The sequence below is a fragment of the Syngnathus floridae genome, chromosome 2 (genome assembly GCF_059516105.1).
Source record: "Syngnathus floridae isolate MCC-2025c chromosome 2, RoL_Sflo_1.0, whole genome shotgun sequence".
NCBI classification, from domain to species: Eukaryota; Metazoa; Chordata; class Actinopteri; order Syngnathiformes; family Syngnathidae; genus Syngnathus; species Syngnathus floridae.
Window position 1 is genome coordinate 18,627,515 of NC_142414.1, and position 24,692 is coordinate 18,652,206.

Here is a 24,692-nt window from a genome sequence, read left to right on the forward strand (position 1 = left end):
AGCACCTTCCAACAATATATTCCATCATAATAGTAAAAAGGATAAGAACATTGAGGCTTACTATTTTATTACAGCTTCAGAGTACCCCCATCGTGTCAGCCACTTCCCGGTGCTGTGCAAACAGAGCGAGATGCTTGGGTCCATGCCATCAGCAAGTTGTGTTCGGACTGGAAAAGAAAGTCCAAGAGTGAGTGTATGATTGCGGGCAGCGACAGCCTCCGGCATCTCAGCATAGCAGAAGATGCAGGAGAGGACAATAACAGCTCTGACATCGAGTCTCCTGACGAGGATGTTTATGAAGATCCACATTTGGCTGAGGAACCAAGTCAAAGTTTCTCCTCAGCAGTTCCTGATGTTCCCACACAGATCGCCCCTAATCCTAACCCCTCCCACCCGGGCCCCCCACCCTCTAACACAAACCCTCCAAACCATCTAGAAGAATCCTTAGGGGGAAAGGTTCCCTCCGGCAAAACAATCCCACTAGCCCCACCTTTACCCCCCCTCAAGTTAAACATCAGTCCAAGAAAGAACCGCACCAAGGCTTTTCACTGGGACCTAGTTGGACCTAACAAGGTAGCACATCACCTAACACGTCCATTGTTGTAAACGGTTGGTTACAAAGCACATTTCTGCAATACTTGGGGATTGGTGTGATAGGCTGTGATATGTTAATCATGTATTCTTCTATAATGTGTTAATTTCACCTGCAAATATGTTGTTTCTTTGCAGATTATGAAATCATTTTGGGGAAAAGGGAGCCAGCAAAGGCTTGAAGTGGACACAAGGCGTTTGTGCATGCAGTTTTCTGTGAAAAATGTGGGGTCCTTTGCAGCACCGGAGCCCAGCGGTACACAACACATCATGCTCAACCAGAAGATTGCACACAACTTCAGTGAGTAACCAAACATAATTAGCATTATTGCTGAAGCTTAATGGGTGGGTCTTGCCAATTTATTAAATGTACGAGCTCACGCAAATAAAAGTTTTTAAAGAAAAAACACAAGTTGAGAGTTGGACCATTTTGAAGCAGAAAGCCACTGTTCCTCTGCTTGGCCTGCAGGGTGCAGTCTGTCATCAGTGGCTGCAGCAGGGCTCCCCAGAATTGGGCCATATTGTTTTTCCTCTTCAAAAGCTTTTTGATTAACTGATGGCGCGCTGCTTGTATATTTCAAGAGCACAGTCGGGGGAGGCCATTTCACAAGCTTCCGTCACCATGTCCTCCAAGTTGCTCAGGCTCAGGGACTCAGCGGTGAGCGGTGGCCTGCTGAATGGAATCAGGATGAATGTGCAGGCGGGCAACATAATTAGAGTCCACGTATTTATGAAATATGGATTCAGAATGTTCTAGATAGCTGCGATTCCCTGTGGGACAGAGACTACCTCAGAAATTGCTCAGCTTGTCGTTTTCAAAGGCCTGAAAATGTTGCCGCTGAGGCCGTGTGAACTCAAAATATCGACATGTAATATTTATTTCAATGGTTTGGTGAAGAAAATTATTATTTTGCTTTTGGGGATTTAAAAATACACACAAAGTCCCCCTGGAGTCAAGTTTCATTAATGCAAATATGGGTGGAAAAAACAGTTTTTAATAGGAGTTTTTCCCTCTCCGCCCTTTGTGGTCTCTAGGCACCCTTCCCCACACACACAGAGTGCACTATTTGCATGATTTTGAAAAATAAGTCAGCATTGCTGCTGTTTATTCTTCTTATTCTTCTCATATCTCATTCCACACCACTTATCAGATGGGATTTCACAAACAGAGTGTGCGTGAGTGTTTGTGCTCTTGTGCAGTTGTGTGTGATTATCAGTGTGTGTGCATGTGTGTGTGTGTGTGTGTTGCTGAACTCTATCCTGGGCTGACACAGAGATATTAATTCAGTGCCCTTTTTTGCTACCTTTTGGAAGGAGCTATGTAATGTCAGGTCAATAAATATTGGGACACGGACTCATGGATTCAATTCTCTTATTTTTTTGTTTTAAACTACCACAATGGATTTTAAATATGATTTCACTGGAGACTTTTATCTTAGATTTTGGGTTATTTACATTACAATTAGGTAAATGGTGGAGGAATCACAACAATTTATATTAATGCCTGCTCCTTTCTGAACAATCAAAATTATTGGAATAAATCAACAATCATCTAAACAACTTTTTAAAACTGAAAATCCATTGTGGTTAATTACAGCCGGAAGTCTGGAATACATGAGACATCACCAGACATTGCATTTCATTACCTCCAGATTGCATTCATTCATTCGTTCTTTCCCATTCATTCATACATACACACATTCAGTCATTCTTTCATACACTGGTGTTTGTAAAAGGGGGAGCTTCTGTTTTTTCCTTTATGACAGCTTGAATAAAAAAATTGATAAAATATTTACTGAATGAGTCCCGCTTCACGTTTCACATTTTTGCTGATGTAAGAAAGCTTTCTCACACCAGCAAAAATGTGATCTCCTTATCCGATAAAAAGTCTTTAAGCAGTTGATTCTCGCACGCTGCTGCTTTCAAATTTTGTGTAAAAACAAAACAAATCGACCTGCTATTGCAAATCTGTTTCCCTGAGGTGTTAGGAGGAACGAGGCATAATTAGGCTGCAAACCTTTTGTCTTCTTGGTTCGAGTCATTTCAATACAAGACAAGACAAAACAAAAAAGAGCCGAGCTCACGCTGTCGCTTTTCTTGTTCTTGCAGACATTTTCCTCAAAAGTTTTGCGGTGCAGCCCGCCGAGCTAAAGGACAAACTGTTCATCATTAACGAGGAGGACGGAGGCCTGTCTGACGAGCATATCACATCTCTGAGGAGGTACGACTTTTTCAGGCCCCAACTTGCTCATTTGTATTCCTTCTTCGCTGCCACGAGAGGCGAGTCGATCTTTGTGCCCGAGTCAGCGAGCAGGGGAAGCGGCGCATTTCACCCTTTGGCCCTCAGTGGTCTCCTATTCCAACTTCAAGAGGATATTAATGCTATCACGTGGCACTGAGGCTGTGGAACCTAATGAGAGACATGATAAGTTGTTTGATTCAATTTAGTTTGCCAAGAATTGTACCGATCGGGTGGAATTTGAGCCATCGAATATCGATACCGTATTTGCCGGTGTATAAGTCGACTCGGTGTATAAGTCAACCCCCTAAAATTCGTGGGAAATTTACGATTTTATGATATATCCTTTGTATAAGTCGAGCTCAATTGTTGCATTATATTAAACTTCAAAATTCAATCAGAAATATGCGAAATTTATTGACGAAATGTGTTCAAATTCGCGAGTTTGTAGCGAGCGATCTATACGCCATTTTAGATATTATTTACTTCATGACCCTGTGATATTACGCGCCGAGAGAGACTAACAACAATGAACACTCTTAGAAACTGGTTTATTTTTAGTTAAGAAACAACAAATTATAATTATAAAGTGATTGCCGGTATATAGAGTTCAAAATTCGTTTTCATCGTCGCTATTTCCGAAAAGCTCATTCCATTCGTTTTCGTTTGTCTTCTTGGTCTTCTCTATCCTCAGTTTCCTCCTCCTCTTCCCAGATAAGGTCGTCTTCTGTCCCATCAAGAGCGTTTGGCAAATATTTTCTAAGTGCCAACGGCTCTTGCGCCATAAAGAGTCCGCCTCGGCTGGTTCCCCATGTCGGCCAGAACAAGTGAAAATTCGGCCTCTTCCCCTGGAAGTCTGGCCATGTTTGTCGAATATTTTCTAAGTGCCAACGACTCAACCGCCGTAAAGTGTCCGCCTCGGCTGGTTCCCCAGGTCGGCCACAACAAGTGAAAATTCGGCCTCTTCCCCTGGAAGTCTGGCCAAGTTTGCCAAATATTTTCAAAGTGCGAACGACTCAACCGCCGTAAAGTGTCCGCCTCGGCTGGTTCCCCGTGTCGGCCACCACAAGTGAAAATTCGGCCTCTTCCCCTGGAAGTCCGGCCAAGTTTGGCGAATATTTTCAAAGTGCCAACGACTCAACCGCCGTAAAGTGTCCGCCTCGGCTGGTTCCCCATGTCGGCCACCACAAGTGAAAATTCGGCCTCTTCCCCTGGAAGTCTGGCCAAGTTTGGCAAATATTTTCAAAGTGCGAACGACTCAACCGCCGTAAAGTGTCCGCCTCGGCTGGTTCCCCGTGTCGGCCACCACAACTGAAAATTCGGCCTCTTCCCCTGGAAGTCCGGCCAAGTTTGGTGAATATTTTCTAAGTGCCAACGACTCAACCGCCGTAAAGTGTCCGCCTCGGCTGGTTCCTCCGGTCGGCCAGAACAAGTGAAAATTCGGCCTCTTCCCCTGGAAGTCTGGCCAAGTTTGGCGAATATTTTCTAAGTGCCAACGACATTCATTTAGACATGGCGATTGAATGTTTACGTACCGGTAGTTATTGTCGTTGCTTGACGCGCGATGACTCGCGCATTCGCTCAATACCCAGTACTTCCCCCTAGCAGTCATCGTCGCTGCCTGGCTTTCGATGTCCGTTATTGAGGTGAGAATATTTGAAATTGTTGCTGAGGATGCGCGTTAATGCGAGGAACGCTTTATAATGATTCAGTTTCTCGCTGTTTGATGAGCCTGACTGACGCACACCCACGCACAATGAGATGCATGAGAAACGGCCTTGGTTACCATCACATTTGAAGCGATGAGTACGAAGTAAAATTTTATGACTCGGTGTATAAGTCGAGGTCGATTTTTTTCGGTCGATTTTGGATCGAAAAACGTCGACTAATACACCGGCAAATACGGTATATTACATTTGGCAGTTTTCACATGGTCCTGCTCACCTTCAGAGTGTTGGTTTATTTCCCATGTGCTTTATTAGCCAATACAAGATGTAAGCAAATGAATAACGAAGATAAAGTGAGACAATTTTATTTAATGATCTTGCGTAGTAATATTAATTGAAAGGCAGAGATGCGCATCAGTATGTTTGCTCCCGGTGACAAGCGCGTGATTAATTCATTGCTATTCAACAAAGATGGCAAAGTTTGTAATATACAGCCATAGATGTCAGTCCAACTCTGACAATACGTATTCAACCGGCGCTAAAAGCAACAGCAGACAGATCGAAGAAAGCAGAAAGGAGAAGGAAAACGCAAAGGTAGTTATAGCGTAGCTTTGTTCGCTGATGATTATTGTTCAAGTAGAAAAGAAGGCCACGCTGGTCCACGTAGCTCAACCGGCAGAGGCCCCATTTGAAACACGCTCTTCTGCATGCTCGGGGTTCTCATACTAAAGAGCCAATGGCAAAACCTTTTACCAGAGCAGAGCGGTAATGAAATTTTTATCCTGGGATATTTGTGGAGATGGAAACTATTGACATGCCCTCTGGAAGGTCATGGAGAAAGTGGCTTCTTACTTGCAGGTAACTCACTGCATTTGGATGCTGACCGCCCCTGTAGGGCATCCGCTGATCCAATGTACTGTGGAAGGGAAGGATTTTATTTATTCTATGAAAACATAATATATATTTTAATGCGCCACTGCGTGTGCCTCAGGAATACAATCTTAAAAAGAAGCTCTCCCAACAGGTGCTGCAATATTAATGTCCAGTGGTGCTCCGGAGGCACGAAGCGGCCTCATGAAAAAGTCACCGCGTTTGGTTTGGAGTTCAGAAGATGAGTAAATGACAGAAAGAGGAAGTTGGACCGCACACGATCGAGGTTAAAGTCAGTGCAGGCACTAAACGGCTCTGCCCCGACCGGCGAGTGGCATCCGGTCTAAACGTAGATGGGCAGAATGACATAAAAGGGTCAACGTAGGGGCGTACCTTGAGGCCCAGACGAAATGGCCTCTATGAAACTAAAAAAAATGTGATTGATGTGGCTGGCAGCTCTCAGCTTTGATTTGATAGCTGGTATTTATCAATTTTTGATTGAGACGAATTCCCGCATCCTTGATACCATGCTTACCTAAGGCAAATGCTGTCGGGGTATTTTCAGCAACGCTCACTTTGAGCGACAAGTCTATTCCAGGAAATCATCATATTTCATTCATAAATATGACAACGAATGGGCATAAAAAAAAATCATGGTCATTCTGTTTGTCATTCTGTTTGTCATTGTGTCCCTACTAACCTGTGTCCAAATTAAATTCATGGATTTTTTTTTTAGCTGTAGTTAGCGTCCACATTTCTGGTAAAACTTTGCAAGATTTTGTCTATATATCTGATTTGAAAGAACCTTTGCATTTGCAACTTTGGATCCACGCGCATGGTTTGAAATGTCACAGCTTGTGCACTAGACAGAAATTGAAATGCAGCACATCTCTTGATAGGACAAACAACCACATTGGCTCACTTAATTCAAAATCAATGCCACCCGCTCGCTAAAAAGCAGCAGAAACTTGTGCCTTCATTCCCTCTCGCCGAGAAGGATGATACCAATAAAAATGAATAATTAAAAAGGAAAGAAAGTTAAATTGGCATATCATCCTCCGTTTAGCCATTAAGATCCTAGAATGGGATTCAAAAGGTGATACATTTAACAAAACCTTGGCAGTGTGAGACGTCAATTAACATATCCGCAACGCTTTCAACTCGACAAGAAACCCTTGGGAAGTCTTTTCTGAGAAGTGACTGTTGCATTTTGCACTGGGCTGATGATGTGTTTTCAAACCTGACAGGTATGTTCCCACTCTGGAGGATGTGGAGATGTATAAATCCTACAAAGGACCAGTGAGTGAGCTACATATTGTGGACCAGTACATGATGGAGGTAGAGTTTACGTTTCTCGATTGTGACTAACACCTTCAGATTTAACACACATGGCCCTATTTCAATAACGTTCTCACTCTGCCAAGATGCCTTCTTACAAAATATCCACCCATCTGACCTGCGTGTGTATGTGTGTGTGTATTTCTGTGTGCATGCCTGGTCAAAAGAGATAAATAGCACAAACATCCCACAATGGCTTCCAGGATGGTAGACCTGAGAGGGATTTCAGATGCAAGACGAGCGCGTCATTGCATGTGCAACACGCTGATTCTTCTGTGCAGGCAAATGTTACCTGTGACAAGCTCCAGGCAGTCCGCCAGAATAAATAATCATCCCCAATTGCTGTTTGCTATGTGTGGCAAGCTAACACACATTGTGGAATATCCCACAAAGCTAGCAGATTAAAAAGGAAAAAAAACAAGGTGACGTTTTTGGCTAGAGCACGCTTAATTTTGGTTGAACAGCGGGCTCACGGTGTGAGCAGGAATCATTTAACAATGTTGTCATCTGGAGGTGGAATGTTTCCTAGGTTGTCATTTTATAAAGGCTTCCTCGTGTTTTGCAGATGTGTGACATTCCCTACCTGAGCACACAACTAGACCTGCTGCTGACGCTGAGAGAGCTTCCCATCAGCATGAGGGACCTACAGCCTGTGAGTGCACTGACCTGCAAAAAAAAAAAAAAAAAAAAAGGTCAAATCCTTGCTGTCATGTGTGCGACATCCCTAAAAGCTCCCATCACGCTAACCACTATTAATGGAGCAAGAGCTCTTTGCCCCGTCCTTTGAATCTTCATGCTTTTTATTTGATTTGCAAGCGTTCAAACAAAACACACTCTTGATGTGATGGAGAACGAGGAGAAAGGATCTTAATCAAATCAAATTTGTTCTTTGTTCAGAAGATGCTGCCAAGAATTCAAAGAATGCAATTTAACTTCATTGGGAAAACTTCCAGTTCTCTATGAAGACAAATGAATGAAGAGAGGTCCAAACAAAATAAGCAAATATAGTTTTTAGTGTTTTTTGCTGGCATGAGGATCAATATTTCATCATTAGCCAGTGTGACTCTCTTACACAGGATCATTGTTTATTGGCTTTAGGGACTGCAGGCTGTGAAGTTATTGAAGTCAGACAGCAACAGCTCCCAGCTCTTCTTCGACTCTTTTATTTTTTTATTCTTCACAAACTTCTCTTTCATTTTAACAGAATGAAGACAAACAGTGGCGCTGCGTCACACTCAACTAAAATGGAAAAAAAAAACTTTATTTCTACGTGGTTGTAATTTAAGCGAGGTATACATGCCGATTTATACCATCTTAATGTTTACATTAAGTTCCCAGCAGCCATGTTTAAGGCCGCCGTGGCCAAAACAGGTCGGTTGTGGGAAAGGATGGGCAAACCTGACAGACTGTGATTTCCTGGCCAGATTATAAACTGTCAAAAAAACAGTGCGCCACCATTCCACTGCTTTGTTTTCATTCAGTATGTCACAAAGTATTGTCTAAGTAAGGTAAACTGCAGCTCCAAAAGGCCTGTCTGATCTTCCACAATACCAAAATAAAATACATTTAAAATGAACCTCAAACGCGATTGACAAAAGCATTGGACATTCTCGCTATAGTTTTCATTAGTTTTAAAAATGTTGTCACATTTAGAGTGGAGTCCCAATTTCAGGGAATAAATATAAAACCTATGTAAATCCCCATAAACTGACTAACTAAGCCAACGCTAGGATTTTTTTATGGCTAGACTTGAAAAGGACTGAGACAACAAACAAACAAATGAACGGACAAGGACAGAAAGGAACCAGGAAAAGGAAAACAAAAAAAGTTAATTTGTGGTGGTGATGAAGTGCACTTAGTTTACATAATTACATGATGGGAAAATAGTAGAAGAGACTTTAAAGCAACAAAAAAAAGAAGGTAAAAATCTCCCAGAAGGTACAAAATGAATGCTGACAGATGACCTACATCCAAAATAAAGAAAAGAATCGAGGAACTTGCTGGTTAATAACTACATAACAGCAGGGGATGGCAATTAACTTTCCAGAGGCTAAACTTCGCACATTCTACCGAGTGGTTATGAGTGCCGTAGTGGTGCCATGACATTGTGAAACAAAACAAAAATATTAGTTATTGTGACTTTGTGATGTTTGAGATCCCTCCTCCAAATTAAACTTACAGCTCAGTTTGTGTGAAACAAACCAATGGTGAAAAAAAAGAATGTAGTCACCACGTGTCTGCTGGTTGGTTTTTCCGTTGGCAGGTGAGGTGTAAGTTCACATCGCGGAATTGGCGTTTGCTTAAGTGTTGCAGGTGAGGGAGAAAGAGTGTAAAAACAGAAGTGCACATGTTGATTAGCACAGTCAAATGTGGCAAATCACCGACTTATGAAGATGATATTTCCATTGACGTTTGTGTGTGTGTGCCTTACCACATCATCCTCTTTTTCTGCTCCAAACAGCTCATTGGAAAAACTGAAGCAGTCCTACTTTCACTTCCGCCTTGTGCTTGTTAAACCAGAGTTGTGTGTTTTTTCCAGAGGGATATTAGCACTTGACACAATTCCATACAAAATAATCATCTCGCCCAACAACACAGGCCTGATTATTCATTTCATTGGGTCAAATGAGGTGGTGTTTAGAATAAAAATAAAAAAAATAAAAAAACCTCACTATTGCCCAGAGTTATTTTGACCTTAAAACTTAACATTCAAAACATGTTTGTTGTGTGGGGAAATTAATTCAAGTAAAAATAATAAAGCCAGACGTTGTTTGCCTTGCAGCTGATTGGCCAGAAGATTGCAATGTGTGCAGAGCTGCAAACCTGCAGGTCATTCGTTGCCGTGCTGGAGTACCTGCTGGCCATCGGCAATTATCTCAATGAGAACGCTGGAAAGAAAAAGGCCAAGGGATTCCGCCTCTCAACGTTAGCTAAAGTATGACTCCGATGTTGAGCTGTGGCGCAGCGCTAATAAGACGCCGCTCATTGACATACACAACAGGGCTTCTCTTCATTTTGACTCACAGCCGTCCTGCTGCGGCCGCTTAAGTACATTCGGGTCTCTCACGCTTACATTTTGATGAATGGTCACTTTGTACCTCAAATTCACAAAGGAAAGGAACATTTACACAGTGGAGGCACGGGAATAGCACAGCTTATGTAAAGCAATACAAATGTTTTAATAAAGGAATTTGTCGCATTATAGTTTGGTGGAAAAGACAGTTGGCAAAAGTAGTCATTTTCTGTATTTAGGTAAGTACAGATAGTAAAAATACCCGTCGTATCAACAATATGCAGTAGCATTGCCTGAATATTATAGCACAGAATAGTATGGAACAAATTAGCTTACTGCATCATTGCAGAAATTCGCATTGCGCACAAATAGCAAAACAGCATAGTTGTAAGATGTTGAATGTCACCAGCTGATGTTTTTTGCCTTGCTAGACATGGTGAGAAAGTGAAATCCACGTGGGGGAATTAAATATAATTATGTTTCGCTTAAAAGTCTAAATGGCTTTGGAGTCTTGTGACGCAACTGTTCCGAATTTAATTTGAACTTCTGCCGTGTGCGAGTGTCCCCACCGGGAGTTTTTAAGGGCCCGTATGTTGGGCACACACCTAAAATGTCCTCGACCTGCTCTAATGAAGCCGAGGCCTTCCGTTCCCTTCTGAGGCGTGGTCTTATTGGGCTATTAAGGTGACAGACAGACACTCTTTGAGTGAACGCCTGACTGCAAGAAAAAGGCACTGAAGATTATTTTAAACTCACTGGACACTTCTTGTAAGATTTGCTGAGACCTGCATTGGACATTCAAGAGTGAACATTTATATTGTAAGAAAGATGTCTTTAACTTGTATTGATCCTATTATGACATTAAACACTACACTCATGATGTGGAAAAAGTAAAACAAACAAAAAAAAAGTCACCTTGAAGGAATCAATTCAATCTTTACATCGACAATCTCCTGTCTGGCCTTCACATGTAGAAACACTTAAGAATAAACACACAAACCCTTCGACCAATGTAATGTACTTTTAAACAAAGGAGGTTCTGCCATGTCATTGTTTGTCTGCGCTGTCAATCCACAGCTGCCGCAGCTTCGCGGTAGAGAGCGGACGTTCACCTTGCTCCATGCCCTTGTGGAGCAGATCATGTTACACGAGCCGGTATTGGCCAACTTTACTAACGAGTTGGCGGAATTTGAAGCGGTCCCAGGAGGTATTTATGTTTGATCGAAGATGAAAGAAAATTAAGTTATATGAAACAGCTTTTTTTCTGTGTGTCTTAGCTTCTGTCAAAGGCCTAACTGCTGAGGTAGATGGTGAGTAGATGGCATCTTATGAGTTTGGCCCCAATGGCCTGCAGCATCAAAATTGTGTCTGTGCTCTCTCAGTCCTGAAAAATGAACTGCAAAAAGTCATCCAGTACGGCAAAACTTCCAAGAAGAGAAATGTTGGGGCGCATCATGCACAATTTAGCAAAGACCTGAAGGTAAAATTAAAAACGTATAAGTACCGTAAATTTCGGACTATAAGGCGTGACTTTTTTCTCACATTTTGAACTCTGCGGCTTATAGTCCGGTGCGGCTTGTATAGGAGTTTTTCCGTGATTTTTCTCATGACTAATACACTTATACACTCATACAAAGGCTGTGGACCGCTATTGTGCTATTTTAGCTGGTGCGGCTTATAGTCGGGTGCGGCTTATAGTCTGAAAATTACGGCAATACGTCAGTTGATTGTTGATAAGTTGGTCGGTAATTAGATTCAAAGTATATCTTTTGGTACTTATAAAGGTACGTACTGTTTTTCAACTTTGAGTTTGGTAGGTCAAAAACTTGGTGCTGAGCAGGTAAGTAGTTTGAAGGTACACATGTAGGCAGTAGATGGCTCAATCACTATATGAAAGAAAAGTAGTTTGTTTCCATGTGAGTCAGAGGTTAATTAGCAGAGCTCATCCAGCAACCACTGGTGTATGAACACAGCATACTAAACAGATTGGAATTTTCTGAAAGAATAATTAGTGATGAGCACAGACTGTCTGATTGAAAAGCCACTTACCTGCTGCACTCTATTGTCTTTATTCCCCAGGTGGCTGTGGAGAAATACAACACAGATCTTTTGGACTTGATGAGGTCTTGCGAGGAGATGAAAAAGCTCTACTCTGGCATTTTGGTAATCCCGGACTTTATATATCAAAATCTTCTTTTTATTGCTCCAGTGTCCTGTGGTGTCAAGTATTGGAACGTTTGTGCAGCGGAAGCACAGGGAGGTAAAAAAAATACAAGCCAAACGCCTGGAACTCGTCCCGGGTGTCGGACGCACGAGGCTCCAGAGCCACCGTGGACCCCCCCAGAGCGAGCCCAGTGGCCGTGGGGGAATTATCATTATAAGAAGAAAACAGAAAGTAGAATTGTCATCCGTCTCCGTTTAACCTCGAGAGTATAACCCATGACAGTACAGAGGTACTTTGACTTGAGTTTATTATGTTTCGTGACCACACTGAAACCACTTGTATCTCAAATCACCCTTCCCAATTTAAATGAAAGGAAATGTCATTGATTCGTTCCAGCTGCCGCAAAAACAGCCATTTTTTGGGGGGGGATTATGTTTTTAATGAAGAAAGTAGCACTGTATTGTCTTTCATAAATATTTGTCTGTTCATAATAGTCATAAAAATGTCAGAGCCTAGTAAATTCAAAGTACCTGCTCCAGTCCTCTAATAGGCGACGACTAACTTCGAACCGTCCAGACTTCCTTAAAAGTTGTGGTTCTAATCCAGGGTGCCATGGGAAATTATCCAATCTAAAAAAAATGGTCCAAACATTTTTCATTTGCTACAAATAATACATCTCAATTCATCTATCTCTGTCGGTGACAACTACAGTGCTGACAGAACAATAAAATGCTCCACTATTAGATTGCAAAATGTACACACATGGTCTGTGTATCCAACTTTGTGACTTTGAATGGTGTGCACTAAGATTTATTTTTCTTCCGTAAAGCATATCTTCTTTGACTCGAAACTTTGGAAATGCTGCCTTAGCGTAAGCAGTATGGGATCAACCTTACTTGGTAGAGGTCGTAAAAGATATTTCAATACTTTCCCATCTATCAACAAGCTATTTTGTGCTAGCACCTTAAATTCACATTAATATTTTGGGGTTCTTTTTTCCCCCCCAAAGAACAAAGCCAGTCCTTTAAAAAGATCCCTCAAATGGCCTCTATCAATCTCCATTGAAAGCCCACACATGCTCACCACTGGCTATGATGGAATGAGCGCTATAGAATCAGCGCTAGGAGAGCAGACAATTGGGTTACACAAAGCCAAAATTAGATTGCTCGGTTTCGCCACAGCTTGCACTCGAGTGAGCGACGACGAGAGACTGGAGCGCAGCAAACATTCACCCTCTGATGTTTTGTCTCGTCCCGTTAAAACCTTCCTCCTTAAGTCAAAAATCCACGTGACAGTATTTAGAAAGTTAGACTCCAGGGCAAGAAGTGCGATGAAAAATATGACTTTTTCTGAAGAATAATTATTGTCAAACTCTGTTGTTTGTTATTGAGTGTTTATTGGTTTTACATTTTATTGTGGACTGTCTTAGAATGTTACTGAAATCTAGTATCAGTAGTCAAAATTTGGGATCCAGGTCATTACTGAGGACCTGAACATGACCCCCCATGAAAAGTTAAAAAATAAATAAATAAATTGCCCCTGACACTAGTTTCAGTGACATACTCATGAATTTGCCCAAATGAGCCCAGTCAAAAGCAGGTATGCTCAACAGAAGATAAATGAACAAGCTTTTGCTTGCACCATCAAATTGTGGCAGTGCATCATTTCAATGATTCATTCTGACATCATGGCTGAGAAGACTTGGAAATGTATTTATTTTTTCTCATGTCTTTCAATCTGGTGTTGTATCGAGTGTAATGTAGTGTGGAGTGATGTGATGTAGTGCGGAGTAATGTGATGTAGTGCGGAGTAATGTGATGTAACAGAAAGCTACTTGCAACACCATGGAGACAGATGATTGCAGCTGACTGGTGCAAACTAGCAGAGGATCTGCAAAAAGACTCATATGACTTAATAATATTAAGCCTGGTCACAAGGGCACAGAATACGTAATGATGACCTTGAATAGTTGAGATGTTTTATGTATAAAACATTACGGTTGCTTGTAAAGACGTTTGAGGCAAGGAAATGGAAATGGTGCAGGGAGACATGACATGCTGTAAGCTGGCTGTTGTGTTCCCTAGAAATATGCAGACGTTAACTTACCGCAATGTAGTAGTTACAGAGAGACATTCATGCAAACACTATTAGTCCCATAACCACTAATGTAGACATGTGCTTCATTTACAAATAAATACAGAGAAATGTTTGTGTTCTGTCAAACGTGCATCGATAAAGATTAATAATCAATTTGTGATATAAGACAATACATGGTGTTTCCCTTTTGTTCAAATGTTAAAAAAGGAAAAACCTCAGAGGCACTCCCACCAGCATGCAGCACTTTAATTATGCCACTTAACCCCAATCGACCTTTGGAAAGTTTGGAATTCGGTGTTGGTGACCCCGAAGCGTCCAGATGAGTATTAAGTAAGCAATCCATGTTCAAGTCAGTGTTAAAATACACCAGCGGAGCAGGTGGCATGCAGCGGCACTTTATGAGGTCATTAATTCGACCGGTGTTAAGAACAAACGTACGCCACCCAGGAATCGCCGCACTAATCAGGCTAAACGGCGCTCGCTAATTGTAAATTAATTGTGCTGGCTGAAATTGGGTGAGCGTGTGTCCTCCCAAGCAAGTAACCACATGTGTGTTTTCTCTTGCTACAAGGTGAAGTTTGGAGAGGCGGCTGACCAGGACTCTCAGGAGCTCTTTGGCTTCATCTGTCAATTCATCCACGACTTCAAGAGGGCCCGCGCTGAGGTTATATAGATGGCAACGGAAATTAAAATTCATTCTCTATACATGACAAGAATATCAACCATTTGGTTTTTGTTCCTCTTTTCCAGCATTTTTAAATCAAGCAATCAGATGGTGAAAACTCAAATAATGGAAATAGAAACCGTGTGTTTTCAATTCCGTACTGTAAAACCTTAATTAAACATACAAACAATATTTTAATTACCAAGACTGCAATACAAGTGTATGAAGGGATACGAATGCATGTCTTGGCGCCGACAAAAAAAAATTCCTATTTGTGCTTGTTTGTCCATCTGTTCGCTAGTTTGCAAACGTCTTCCTGGTTCATGCGTGACAATGAGCAGCTGGGCAGTGCCATTATAATTTTGGGGTAATGCCATAGATACTCAAATGGGGAAAATGAATTCTTGCACCATCCTCTGCAGTTTTGTATTTTTTTTGTGTAATTTTGCTAAATGTTCTATAAATGTCCACATGACTGAAAACAATACAACTAGTGTTGAGACTACTGTCTGACTTGGTTTAAAAGAAGGAAATAGTTTACTTAAATTCTTGCATAAACCACCACCTCATTCATGTGTTTTGGGTATCATGCTGATGGCCATTTTGCACTTCAGGAAAGTGGGACGGTTGCTGGCTGTGTTTAAATGGACTGTATTTGGAGTACTATTGAATGAATGAATAATGTGTTTCTGAGATAAAGTTTTTTTCGAGTGATTTCATTCTTATGCATTTGACTTTGTCTGATTGTGTTCCCCGATATACTGTCCCAGCCATTCATCTACTATGTGGTAATCTCTGCTCCGAGTTGCCAACAGACTAGCTGAGAGAATGAAAAAAATAAAAAAAAGTAATCCAAGCATTCTTGTTTTGTATGTTGCATACAGAACAAAATAGCTGAACGAGACTGAACTGGACACAAGTCAATGCAACAATAAAAAAAAAAAAAAAAAAGACTTTTGTCCATATTGGAAGACAATGTCTTGAAGCGCCAAGTTCGCCAACTATTTATTGATTTATAAAGAAAAAAAAGCACGATTGTCAAATCGTGTGCAAAGAAACTGATTGCAAATTGCAAAAACCCTGCCACAGTGTGGCTTTAGCCACAAGTGCTTCTACTCAACTGACAGGTAAATAGCGCAAATGAATGAATGAATGAATGAATGAATAAATAAATAAATAAATAAATAAATAAATAAATAAATAAATAAATAAATAAAACTTAAAGTATAACAGCAGTTGAGTCTCATCTAGATAAACCCAGCAGCTCGATGAAAATAGCATCCCACCCATTTTGTTTAAATTGTGATTAACAAAACCAATGGAACCAATTGATGAGCAAACATTAATTGAAGACACTGCTAACTGCCCTAAGTCAAGTTCTTGTCGAAACTTGCAGGTGAGATGGTGCGTGCATCGTGCAAGACGGTATCTGACAATTGTTAATTGAGGTTCGGGTGCGCGTGCGCGCAGAGAGCTTGGTTGGCTGCGTTTGGGCGCGCAATCACGCAGCACCACTGAGCAAATATCGTCAGATCTGTGCGTGGAGCGGACGGACGCAGGCTACTGGAGGCGCATCATCCTTTGACTTGGATCAAGGAATCGCAGAGTTTTGATTTGCGCACGCATACGCACCAACTTTACTCATTTGCTTGCTTTATTTGAATGACACGCTCAGACGTTTTTAGAGCTGGGAATTTGGACTCAACAAGGATGCCGTGCGCGATGAGGGTGTCTCTAGTGTACGCGGCGCATGTGCGGAGCCGCTAGTGGACAACTCGCGGGGTAGCTCGCGGACATGCGGTTGTTGGGCTGGAGCGTGCTGTGGGTTCTGGCTGCGACGTTGCAAGCCCAGAACGACACGGAGCCCATCGTGCTGGAGGGCAAGTGTCTGGTGGTGTGTGACTCCAACCCGGCTGCCGACTGGCGGGCGTCCAACTCGCCACTCGGCATCTCGGTGCGCGCCGCCAACTCCAAGGTGGCTTTCTCGGCGGTGCGGAGCAACAACCATGAACCCTCCGAGATGAGCAACAAGACCAGGATCATCTACTTCGACCAGGTCCAAAACATTTGCGTGTTACGTGTCAATACAACAGTTGCCATGTTTATGAGAATGTCTGTGCGTTTGCTTTGGATGCGTAGAGCTGTCATGTATTCAGCGGGGGAGGGGTCCATCCTGTCCATCTCATCACCTGCAGATCAACCATCAACCCCAAACTCAACCCCCCAAAATACAAAAGTATCATTTATGTACTTTGGGCGGGGATTCTTTAAATATTTATCATGATAAAAAAATAATTTAAATGTAACTGTAATGTACCTATGAATAAGTGCTCCATCCATCCATCCATCCATCCATCCATCCATCCATCCATCCATCCATCCATCCATCCATCCATCCATCCATCCATCCATCCATCCATCCATCCATCCATCCATCCATCCATCCATCCATCCATCCATCCATCCATCCATCCATCCATCCATCCATCCATCCATCCATCCATCCACATGGACTACTATTTTCATGCCCGGCGCAAGTTGAGCGTAAATGCAGTCTAGCTGTGGGCGTGGGTGGAGTTTTCTTTGTTGGGGTACTTTTGTAGATGGGAGCAGTTAGAAATGGGTGTTTGTGTCGTTCTGTGAGTAAACACAAGCAAATTGATTCTCAGCCAATCAAAACAATTCCTGTCATTCTGTTTAAATTCAGTACAAGAGAGGCACACCGTTTGCCTGGCGGAAGCATAACGGACTTGCTGGCATCGGTACAAGAAATTGGCAAGAGCTTAGTACGTTTAAAAGTTGGCTGCCGTGAACCTGATTATGCGTGTGTGTGTGACAAATTGCATCACATCACTTGTGCCACATTTTAGACCTGTTGTTTTTTTATCTGGCTAAAATCCAAGCCACCTTCTGTCACCAAATTGTCAGGTGTGCTGAGAGGCGTGTAATAAAAACAGCCACAGCATAACATGGTCTCTCAAATTTCCAATCATGGTAAATTAGATTTGCCCCCACATAAATATTAGGATGCACATGTTATGACCAGTGCACGTGCACAATCCATTGAGGCACACTGAACTAGGGTTGCATGTGACATCAAATACAATGGAACCCCAAAGTTTTGTGTGACGTTAGACACATATTTAGCCATAAAATGAAATGTTGGTTGAAGGTAATTCTTCATATTTAACATGATAGTTTGTTAATAACATCTGACTTGGAGTTGTCACAGCAATTCCAACAATAGCTCAAGTTACTGATGCAATAATTTCAACTATAAAGCCTGGGTGACCTCATTCCATTCACTTTGCACCACTTTACTGCCCCTTGTAGATAAATGTACAGATTATATAGATGATTTTTTTTTTTTTTAAATCACCAAATGTTTTTTATGGCAGCCACCTCAAGTCCTAATGAAGTCATCAGAACTGTCCCGTCATTTCCAAAACAAAGATCGATTGTGAGCTTCTGTTGTCTATCTTCTCTTGTAGGTTCTGGTAAATATTGGAAACTTCTTCACATTTGAGTCTGTGTTTTTGTCCCCAAGAAAAGGAGTCTACAGTTTCAACTTCCATGTCATTAAAGTGTACCAGAGCCAGACCATACAGGTATGCCTTTGAAAGAACGCCGTTAACCCAATTCAGATTTTTTTTTGCCCTCAAGTGGCCCAAAAGGACGATCTAATATGATACAAACTTCACCTCATCTGAATACACCAAAATGAAATATGAATATCTTACATGAGAGGCATGCCCGTCATTAAATACTCATTGCCGACCGAGGTTACCCTTTATTAGATCAACGGTGAGAAGAGTCAGCTCAAGCCAACAAAATTGTATATTAACCTTCACAGGGGAAATTATAGAAAATGCATTTTTAATGTTAGCACAGTATATAAATAGTTGGTTCTCTGGAGTGTCTCCTTCCTCTCAAAAGGAAAATTAAATAACCGAGTCAATTTGAGTATCTGCTTATTTCTGAAAGTGTATGGCTGAGCAAGTCTGGTGGGGCTAACCAACAACTCCTCACAGGTCAAAGTTCTCAGTCTGTCTGTCAGTCAGTGTGTCTCTCTGTTTTGTGTTCCATCAGTGTAAGCATCGCCGTGTCGGATATGTGCCACTTGAAATGTACATGGAAATAGTAGAAAACATCAGATGTAAGGCATTGAATCACAATGAGGCACTTGGACCTGCAGTGTTTTATCACCTCATGCATGCCTTATAAAATTTGTACTGGCCAAGAAACAAGACAAAAAAATGATAGTATGGATCACGATGAAGGTGCAGATTGATTGAGTATTTTTACAGTTGGAAATTGAAGTGATTATGACATGATTGGTACAGTTCAGTCCAGGCCGAATATGAAAGTTAGGTTTCCTCTGCAAACCAGAAAGTAGCCTCCTGACTAAAATTATGCTAATACCTCACTTTTTTTTTCATTTTTGAGAATGATTTGCTCATCTTCCTCTTTCCTTTCCTATTTAAATATACTAATCCATAGGCTCTCGCAGACTTACTTCATATCTGCTCCTATTGTATTACAATGAACAAAGCCTTGATTGGGTCCCAGGCAGAGACATTTAACAATTTCTTTGTTCTTGAGGACACTCGAGTGTCTAACTATAAAAATGAACACCATTCTTTTTCTGATTTGACAATTGTATCAGATTATGGGATTAAACAATTGTCATTGTCAATGGTGGCTGCTGCCTTTCTCTTTCTTGAACAAAGCCTAAAAATGTGGATATGATTTGACAGTTGTTTAATTGTCTGACTTTCTAGGTGAACCTAATGTTAAATGGGAGGCCCGTCATTTCAGCGTTTGCGGGGGACAAGGACGTAACTCGCGAGGCCGCCACGAATGGAGTTCTGCTCTATCTAGAAAAGGAGGACAAAGTCTACCTGAAATTGGAGAAGGGCAACCTGGTCGGCGGATGGCAGTACTCGACATTTTCCGGCTTTCTCGTCTTTCCTCTGTGAATAATAAGAAAACCACAACGGTTTGTAAAGTGACCGACTTCTCTTTCGTGATGTGTCGTCGCTGCATAAATAAAAACATGACTGCCAAAGCAGCATCACAAAACTGGGTTTTGAAGATGCTTTGTCTAGCGTGATCCTGTCAATCAAGATGCTCCCAGAGAGAAGCCTTCCACACCCTGCAAGCACTTTGTTGTCATGACAACTGTTGCTCAGGTGTGTCTGGATTTTTGCTAACTGAGCTTTTTAGTTTGTCGCTAAAACCCATTTGATATGTCATCTGCTTTAAACGTGGCTAACCTCCCAAACATACCCTCAATTAAAAAAAAAATACATGTCCGTTATATGATAACAACGAAAACAGCTTTTTATTTTTCTATATGCTGTATATGTGATGTATTAAAATGAATGTCCATAGTGTCCTTTGTTATCTGATGCTGCATGTTAAAAGAAGGTGCTGTCTCAATTGACAAGAAATTTTCATCAAGTCACATACATTGGAACCTCTAAAGCCGAACAGCCATGAGGTTGTACATTGTTAGCGAACCAGATTATGGGAAGAAGATTTGACTCCAGAGTCAGCCAAAACAGTAGAGTTCCATTTCTAAGGTATTGACGGAAACCACATTTTTACATATGACGAAAGTGAAAACCACATGTACGCCGATAGTATGGAGGTAACATCCAAGAACCAATACAAGGAAATCATAAAGGCTTTTTGAATTGGGCAACTAAGGTTCAATGATAAGACCGCAAAAGTGAATGGAGTCATTAAAAGCGCTGGACTTTGCTTTGTCATTACGATATGGTCATTAACATTCAAGATGGGGTGCAACGACATCTTCCAATTGCACACATTGTAATCTTGGAATGTCGTACGGTGCATTCGGGACAATCGTAAACAGTAGCGTTACCCTGTATACAGGATGTTCAGTGAAAGGATTTTGAAATTGGAAAGACTTGGTCAGCATACACCATTGCTAGTTCTCAAAGTGGAGCCAGCATTATTTGCTTTTAGACTTTTATTTTGTATTATATGATGATAAAGAATGTTTAAAGAAAATTGATATGACAAGTGTGAGGTGGGACTATAAAGCAAATCAATGCCTTTATTATATATATTACACATGACTGTTTTTTATGTCCCATCATTTTGTGGAAGACGGTTTTACTTGCATTTGCATAAGAGTTGAGAATGTTAAAACGTTACCTAAAACATTATCTGTAAAGGTTTTATGATGGTTCACAGTTTGACCATGGAACAGACTATTTATATAAAAGAGTTTCAGATCCTCAGAGGTTCCATTGTATGTTACACAGTGCACATTTCAATTCCTTTTAGAAAATTGAACATCATGTTTTGAACTCATCATAGGCAATGAAAGCAACATTTTGATGTATTGAGGCCAATTCATGCACATGTTAAGCTAAAGTGGCTCAAATGGATGCATATTAAGGTTGTTTTAGTAAATGAAAACAAATGAAATAATTAAACTAAAATTGAAAAAACCTTCTCATTTACAAAACTGATACTACATATTTTCAAAACTAACTCAAACTAACTGTGATTATATCGAAAGTGTCCTATAATGAATGACCTATTAATTTAATACGCGATTATTTGGGGTTGATTTAAAATGTAATTATTTACAATTTTACAGCACAGCCACGAGCCGAGCGAAGGAAAGGTCAAACTTGGAGTTGCAGTCCTCTTAATGAAATTAAGGGCGATTTTTGATTCTTCTAATTTATAGTATCTGATCATAAAATGGCCACAAGACTGCTAACGGTACCAATGTAGATATCTGGTATCGGTACTTCTCCATCCCTAATTTTCTCTGTTGTTAACTTGTGTTGACAACTTTTGTGTGCCTCCAAAAGTTCACTCATTCATATCATATTACAACATACAATAAAGAAGTTATAGGGCAACCGCTGCTTGTCTTGGTTTCATCGTATAAGCCGTGCTTGTCTGTCTTTTCACTGTTAGTGTAGGGCGGTTGATAAATATGCCGAGGGTCAATGTAATGTTGTTTATTAGCTAGCATTAACAAAAGCCTTTTTAGGTGGGCTTTAATTACATTTCATGACAGTATACACTTGCATTTTTGCAAGTGAATCTTCTACCAATCTCATTTTAGGGAAAAATTTCTACACGCCTGAGGCACCACTGCTAGTTTGCTTCACCGACCGATGACCTACGAGGCATCTGTTTTATTCATGCCGAAACACGTGATTGCCAATTAATCAAACACAATCTATGACCATTATTCAGGAGTCGTAAAGCCAGCGCATCGATTAACCATCCAGTCAGTTTGACTCCTACCGAACACATAACAAGATCTTCACTAATAATCATAAATCTCCCCGAAAAGGATGTCTGTTGCAATACCAAGACTGAGCTGTGAAAAGCAGCATACTCAGAGAAAGTACAAATTACAAGAACATAACGTGTAACAGAAGAAGCTAGGATGTTACCTGATCTGTTTACTAAACTCTTGTAAACTTCTCCTTGTCATTTTAATTGTGCTGAATGACCTTGGAGTTGTACTGACTGCTGTGCAAGGTTCAATTCATTCCTAACAGGTTATTTTTCAGTTTTACATCAAAATCTTGGCCCATGCTGTGTGGAGTTTGGATGTTCTCCCCATGCCTGCATGTTTTTTTGTTTTGTTTTTTCATGAGCAACATATTATAGCTACAAATGGTTCTGCTTGGGAACGCATTGGTACACTGTTGTGATAACAAGCTTTCTTGTGAGTTTAATAAACGTTTGCAAAGAGAAAATCTCCAAATAAATGCCAGTGGATTGACTTGTTTTTTTTTCCTGACTTACATTCACAACCTACATTACAATTTATGAGCACTTTAAAACATGTGGTGGCTAGCTAGATAAATTGACATTCCTAATGGCACAACTTATAAAAGGAAAGCTTTCATTGAAAGCTTATCCCCACACGTTTTGGATTTAACTGTGACAGATAAGAGGGACTCTTTGGGGCTTGGATTTTATCATTTGAACTCGTGCTTCTTTGGCAAGGTTTTTATCAAATCACACCCTGAGTGAAAAAAATCGTTCTTTTCTTTTTGCAAATATCTTTTGTGTTGTACTCTTTGATGGAGTGATTCCTTGAAAAGATTGTAAGAAAAGTTCATTTGGAATCAAAGATGTCTCCGCACATAACATTTACTTTCAATTTGTAATCATTTTACTCATCTAATTTCTTTCACTTCCATTTTCTGAAGTGGGCATCATCTTAACCTATCATTAAGGGAGTCAAGAGAGATCCCAGTCATGACAAAAAAAAAAAAACACAGATGCCACTTAAAGGAGGAGCTACTACTATCAACTACTGACAACATAACTCCTAGACAAAAATATTGGCCATTTTGACTAACAAAAAAGTCGTAAAAGTCTAGCATTCTTTTTGCCTCCATTTTTCCAGAGCTTCATAATTTTCACGTTCCAGCGTTCTCCTTGATTGCATCCACTGGGTCAAATAAATACCCCCTGAAGTGAACTGTAACTAAGCATTAGTCAGAGCGGCATTTTTTTCTAAAAAGGAAAAACACGGTGGCTCGTGATGATGATGTTGATGTGTGACCTTTCTTTCCGTCAAAGGTGCAACGCCCATGAAGGAAGAGAAAATTTTATTCCTTTCACTCCCACAGCCACTTAAGGGAACAAAACAAATTTCTGTTGAGGGGGGGGGGGGGGGGGGGGGGGCATAAAAGATGCCCCTGACCCAACCAGCAGCTCTTTCCTAGCAACTGTCGCTAGGCACAACTGGGCCAGTTGGGGACCTTTTTTTTTTTCTCTTCTCCAAACAAGTTCACATTGCCCTGACACAACTTGAACTGTGTTGAAACACATTGTGGAGGATTTCAAATTGTTCAATTTTGCACAGATGCGAACAATGTCAGCTGTGTAATTTACATCTCACATTTAAATGATAGAATAGAAAAAGAATGATCATTTCTCAACCGCCCAGGTCAGATTATTTTGGGTGAATCCTTGTGAGAACCACCACTGTCCAAGATGTAAAGATGTGCAGCCATGTTTGGAGCGCAATTTGAGGGTCATACCGTGGTTCGTTTTGCATGTTGCCACACAAAGTTGTTAGAGTTCAGGCAGATTTTTCTGGCTGTGGTGGTGATTGCTAGCATGTCATGATATACATCACTGGCGCAATCCTCCTAAAAAATATCACTCCTGTCTTTTAGGTGAAAAGCATTTTGGGAAAAGGGGACCAATCATCTCCTGCTCGGCTCATCCTCGCCCTTGTCATGACGCTAACCACGAGTGACATGCCGGCTTTCAGCAGACCTCCCACCAACCCTGCCCTCAATTTTTACCTTTGCACAATCCTGTGAGCAAGCTGCATTATGGCAAGTTGATGGACGTCATTGAACTGCCAGTCTGGTCTGTGATGAAGGATATGGGCGGTCTGCTTTCTGTCACGGCAGCTCCTATGAAAAACAAGTGCGTAAATGACTTTGATTGAAAATGACGGCATTAAGGTGGAGGTGAATGTAAGAGGAATCGCTGAGCTAGAAAAGAAACAGGAAGTAGAGTTTGGCATGCACACAAAAATGAACCAACATCTGGGTCGGGCCAGGTATTTTTTTATCTCTTGGTGTCTGTTATTCGATTATTTTACAAATGTCGTTTATTTATTTTGTATCACTTGTCTTATTAATACACTACTTTTTTAATAAGCCCTAAATATTGACTCAAATAGACTCAAAGTAGGGTTTCAAACTCGATTTAAGGTTTCAAATTAGGATTAAATCTTGAAATCTTTTTTCACAGGCATTGCTTTCCATTTCATATTCTCAGAACAAATCTTCTGTTCTTCTTCCAGTGTCAGTTATTGATGTTTGTTTCCTTTTCTTTTTTGTTGAAGGGAGTTTCTGTTGTCTGGCTTTTGTTATGGGTCAGACAACTGTTGGGCTAAATAGCCAAGTCAGCGTTTCTAGAGACTGTGTGGTTTTTGTATGGCTATTTTTTTTCCAAATTAAAATCTAATTTGTGCTGATTGAAGTTAAATTAATATTAGGGTAAAGTTGACG

At 40.9% G+C, this 24,692-nt stretch overlaps 2 protein-coding genes and 1 long non-coding RNA gene across 6 annotated transcripts in view; 2 read left to right on the forward strand and 1 right to left on the reverse strand.

Moving 5' to 3' along the window:
- Nucleotides 1-15,357, forward strand: part of LOC148402398 (uncharacterized) — a 25,910-nt gene extending 10,553 nt beyond the window's left edge. The window contains exons 7-17 of one of the 3 annotated variants that reach the window (XM_088370055.1): nucleotides 75-573; nucleotides 730-892; nucleotides 2,701-2,812; nucleotides 6,615-6,705; nucleotides 7,271-7,357; nucleotides 9,488-9,640; nucleotides 10,796-10,925; nucleotides 10,996-11,028; nucleotides 11,101-11,198; nucleotides 11,798-11,881; nucleotides 14,551-15,357. In XM_088370055.1, coding sequence (XP_088226181.1) covers nucleotides 75-573; nucleotides 730-892; nucleotides 2,701-2,812; nucleotides 6,615-6,705; nucleotides 7,271-7,357; nucleotides 9,488-9,640; nucleotides 10,796-10,925; nucleotides 10,996-11,028; nucleotides 11,101-11,198; nucleotides 11,798-11,881; nucleotides 14,551-14,652 — 1,552 coding nt within the window. In that variant the 3' untranslated portion in view covers nucleotides 14,653-15,357. The remainder of the gene's footprint in view (nucleotides 1-74; nucleotides 574-729; nucleotides 893-2,700; nucleotides 2,813-6,614; nucleotides 6,706-7,270; nucleotides 7,358-9,487; nucleotides 9,641-10,795; nucleotides 10,926-10,995; nucleotides 11,029-11,100; nucleotides 11,199-11,797; nucleotides 11,882-14,550) is intronic. The other 2 variants (XM_088370057.1, XM_088370056.1) reach the window with 2 other exon arrangements.
- The window catches only part of LOC148402409 (uncharacterized), a 25,653-nt gene extending 1,588 nt beyond the window's left edge, over nucleotides 1-24,065 (reverse strand). Inside the window, exons 1-6 of one of the 2 annotated variants that reach the window (XR_015857322.1) lie at nucleotides 23,976-24,065; nucleotides 19,545-19,616; nucleotides 12,413-12,511; nucleotides 8,885-11,801; nucleotides 7,289-7,371; nucleotides 62-167 (exon numbers count right to left, since the gene is read on the reverse strand). This is a non-coding gene — a long non-coding RNA (uncharacterized LOC148402409). Of the gene's footprint in view, nucleotides 1-61; nucleotides 168-7,288; nucleotides 7,372-8,884; nucleotides 11,802-12,412; nucleotides 17,055-19,544; nucleotides 19,617-23,975 lie in introns of those variants that run through there. The other variant, XR_015857323.1, reaches the window with a different exon arrangement.
- Nucleotides 16,097-22,432, forward strand: cbln4 (cerebellin 4 precursor). Its single transcript, XM_088370063.1, has 3 exons — nucleotides 16,097-16,699; nucleotides 18,135-18,251; nucleotides 19,425-22,432. The coding sequence occupies exons 1-3, from the start codon at nucleotides 16,439-16,441 to the stop codon at nucleotides 19,620-19,622; spliced, it is 576 nt and encodes a 191-aa protein (XP_088226189.1). The 5' UTR covers nucleotides 16,097-16,438; the 3' UTR covers nucleotides 19,623-22,432.
- Nucleotides 24,066-24,692: the final 627 nt, after the last annotated feature.

What these genes read in the sequence shown, in the direction of transcription:
- cbln4 (XM_088370063.1), top strand. Translation starts at nt 16,439, where the DNA reads ATGCGGTTGTTGGGCTGGAGCGTGCTGTGGGTTCTGGCTGCGACGTTG. An exon ending in GGATCATCTACTTCGACCAG is followed by an intron (nt 16,700 to 18,134) that starts GTCCAAAACATT and finishes CTTCTCTTGTAG; the next exon opens with GTTCTGGTAAATATTGGAAA. An exon ending in ACCAGAGCCAGACCATACAG is followed by an intron (nt 18,252 to 19,424) that starts GTATGCCTTTGA and finishes CTGACTTTCTAG; the next exon opens with GTGAACCTAATGTTAAATGG.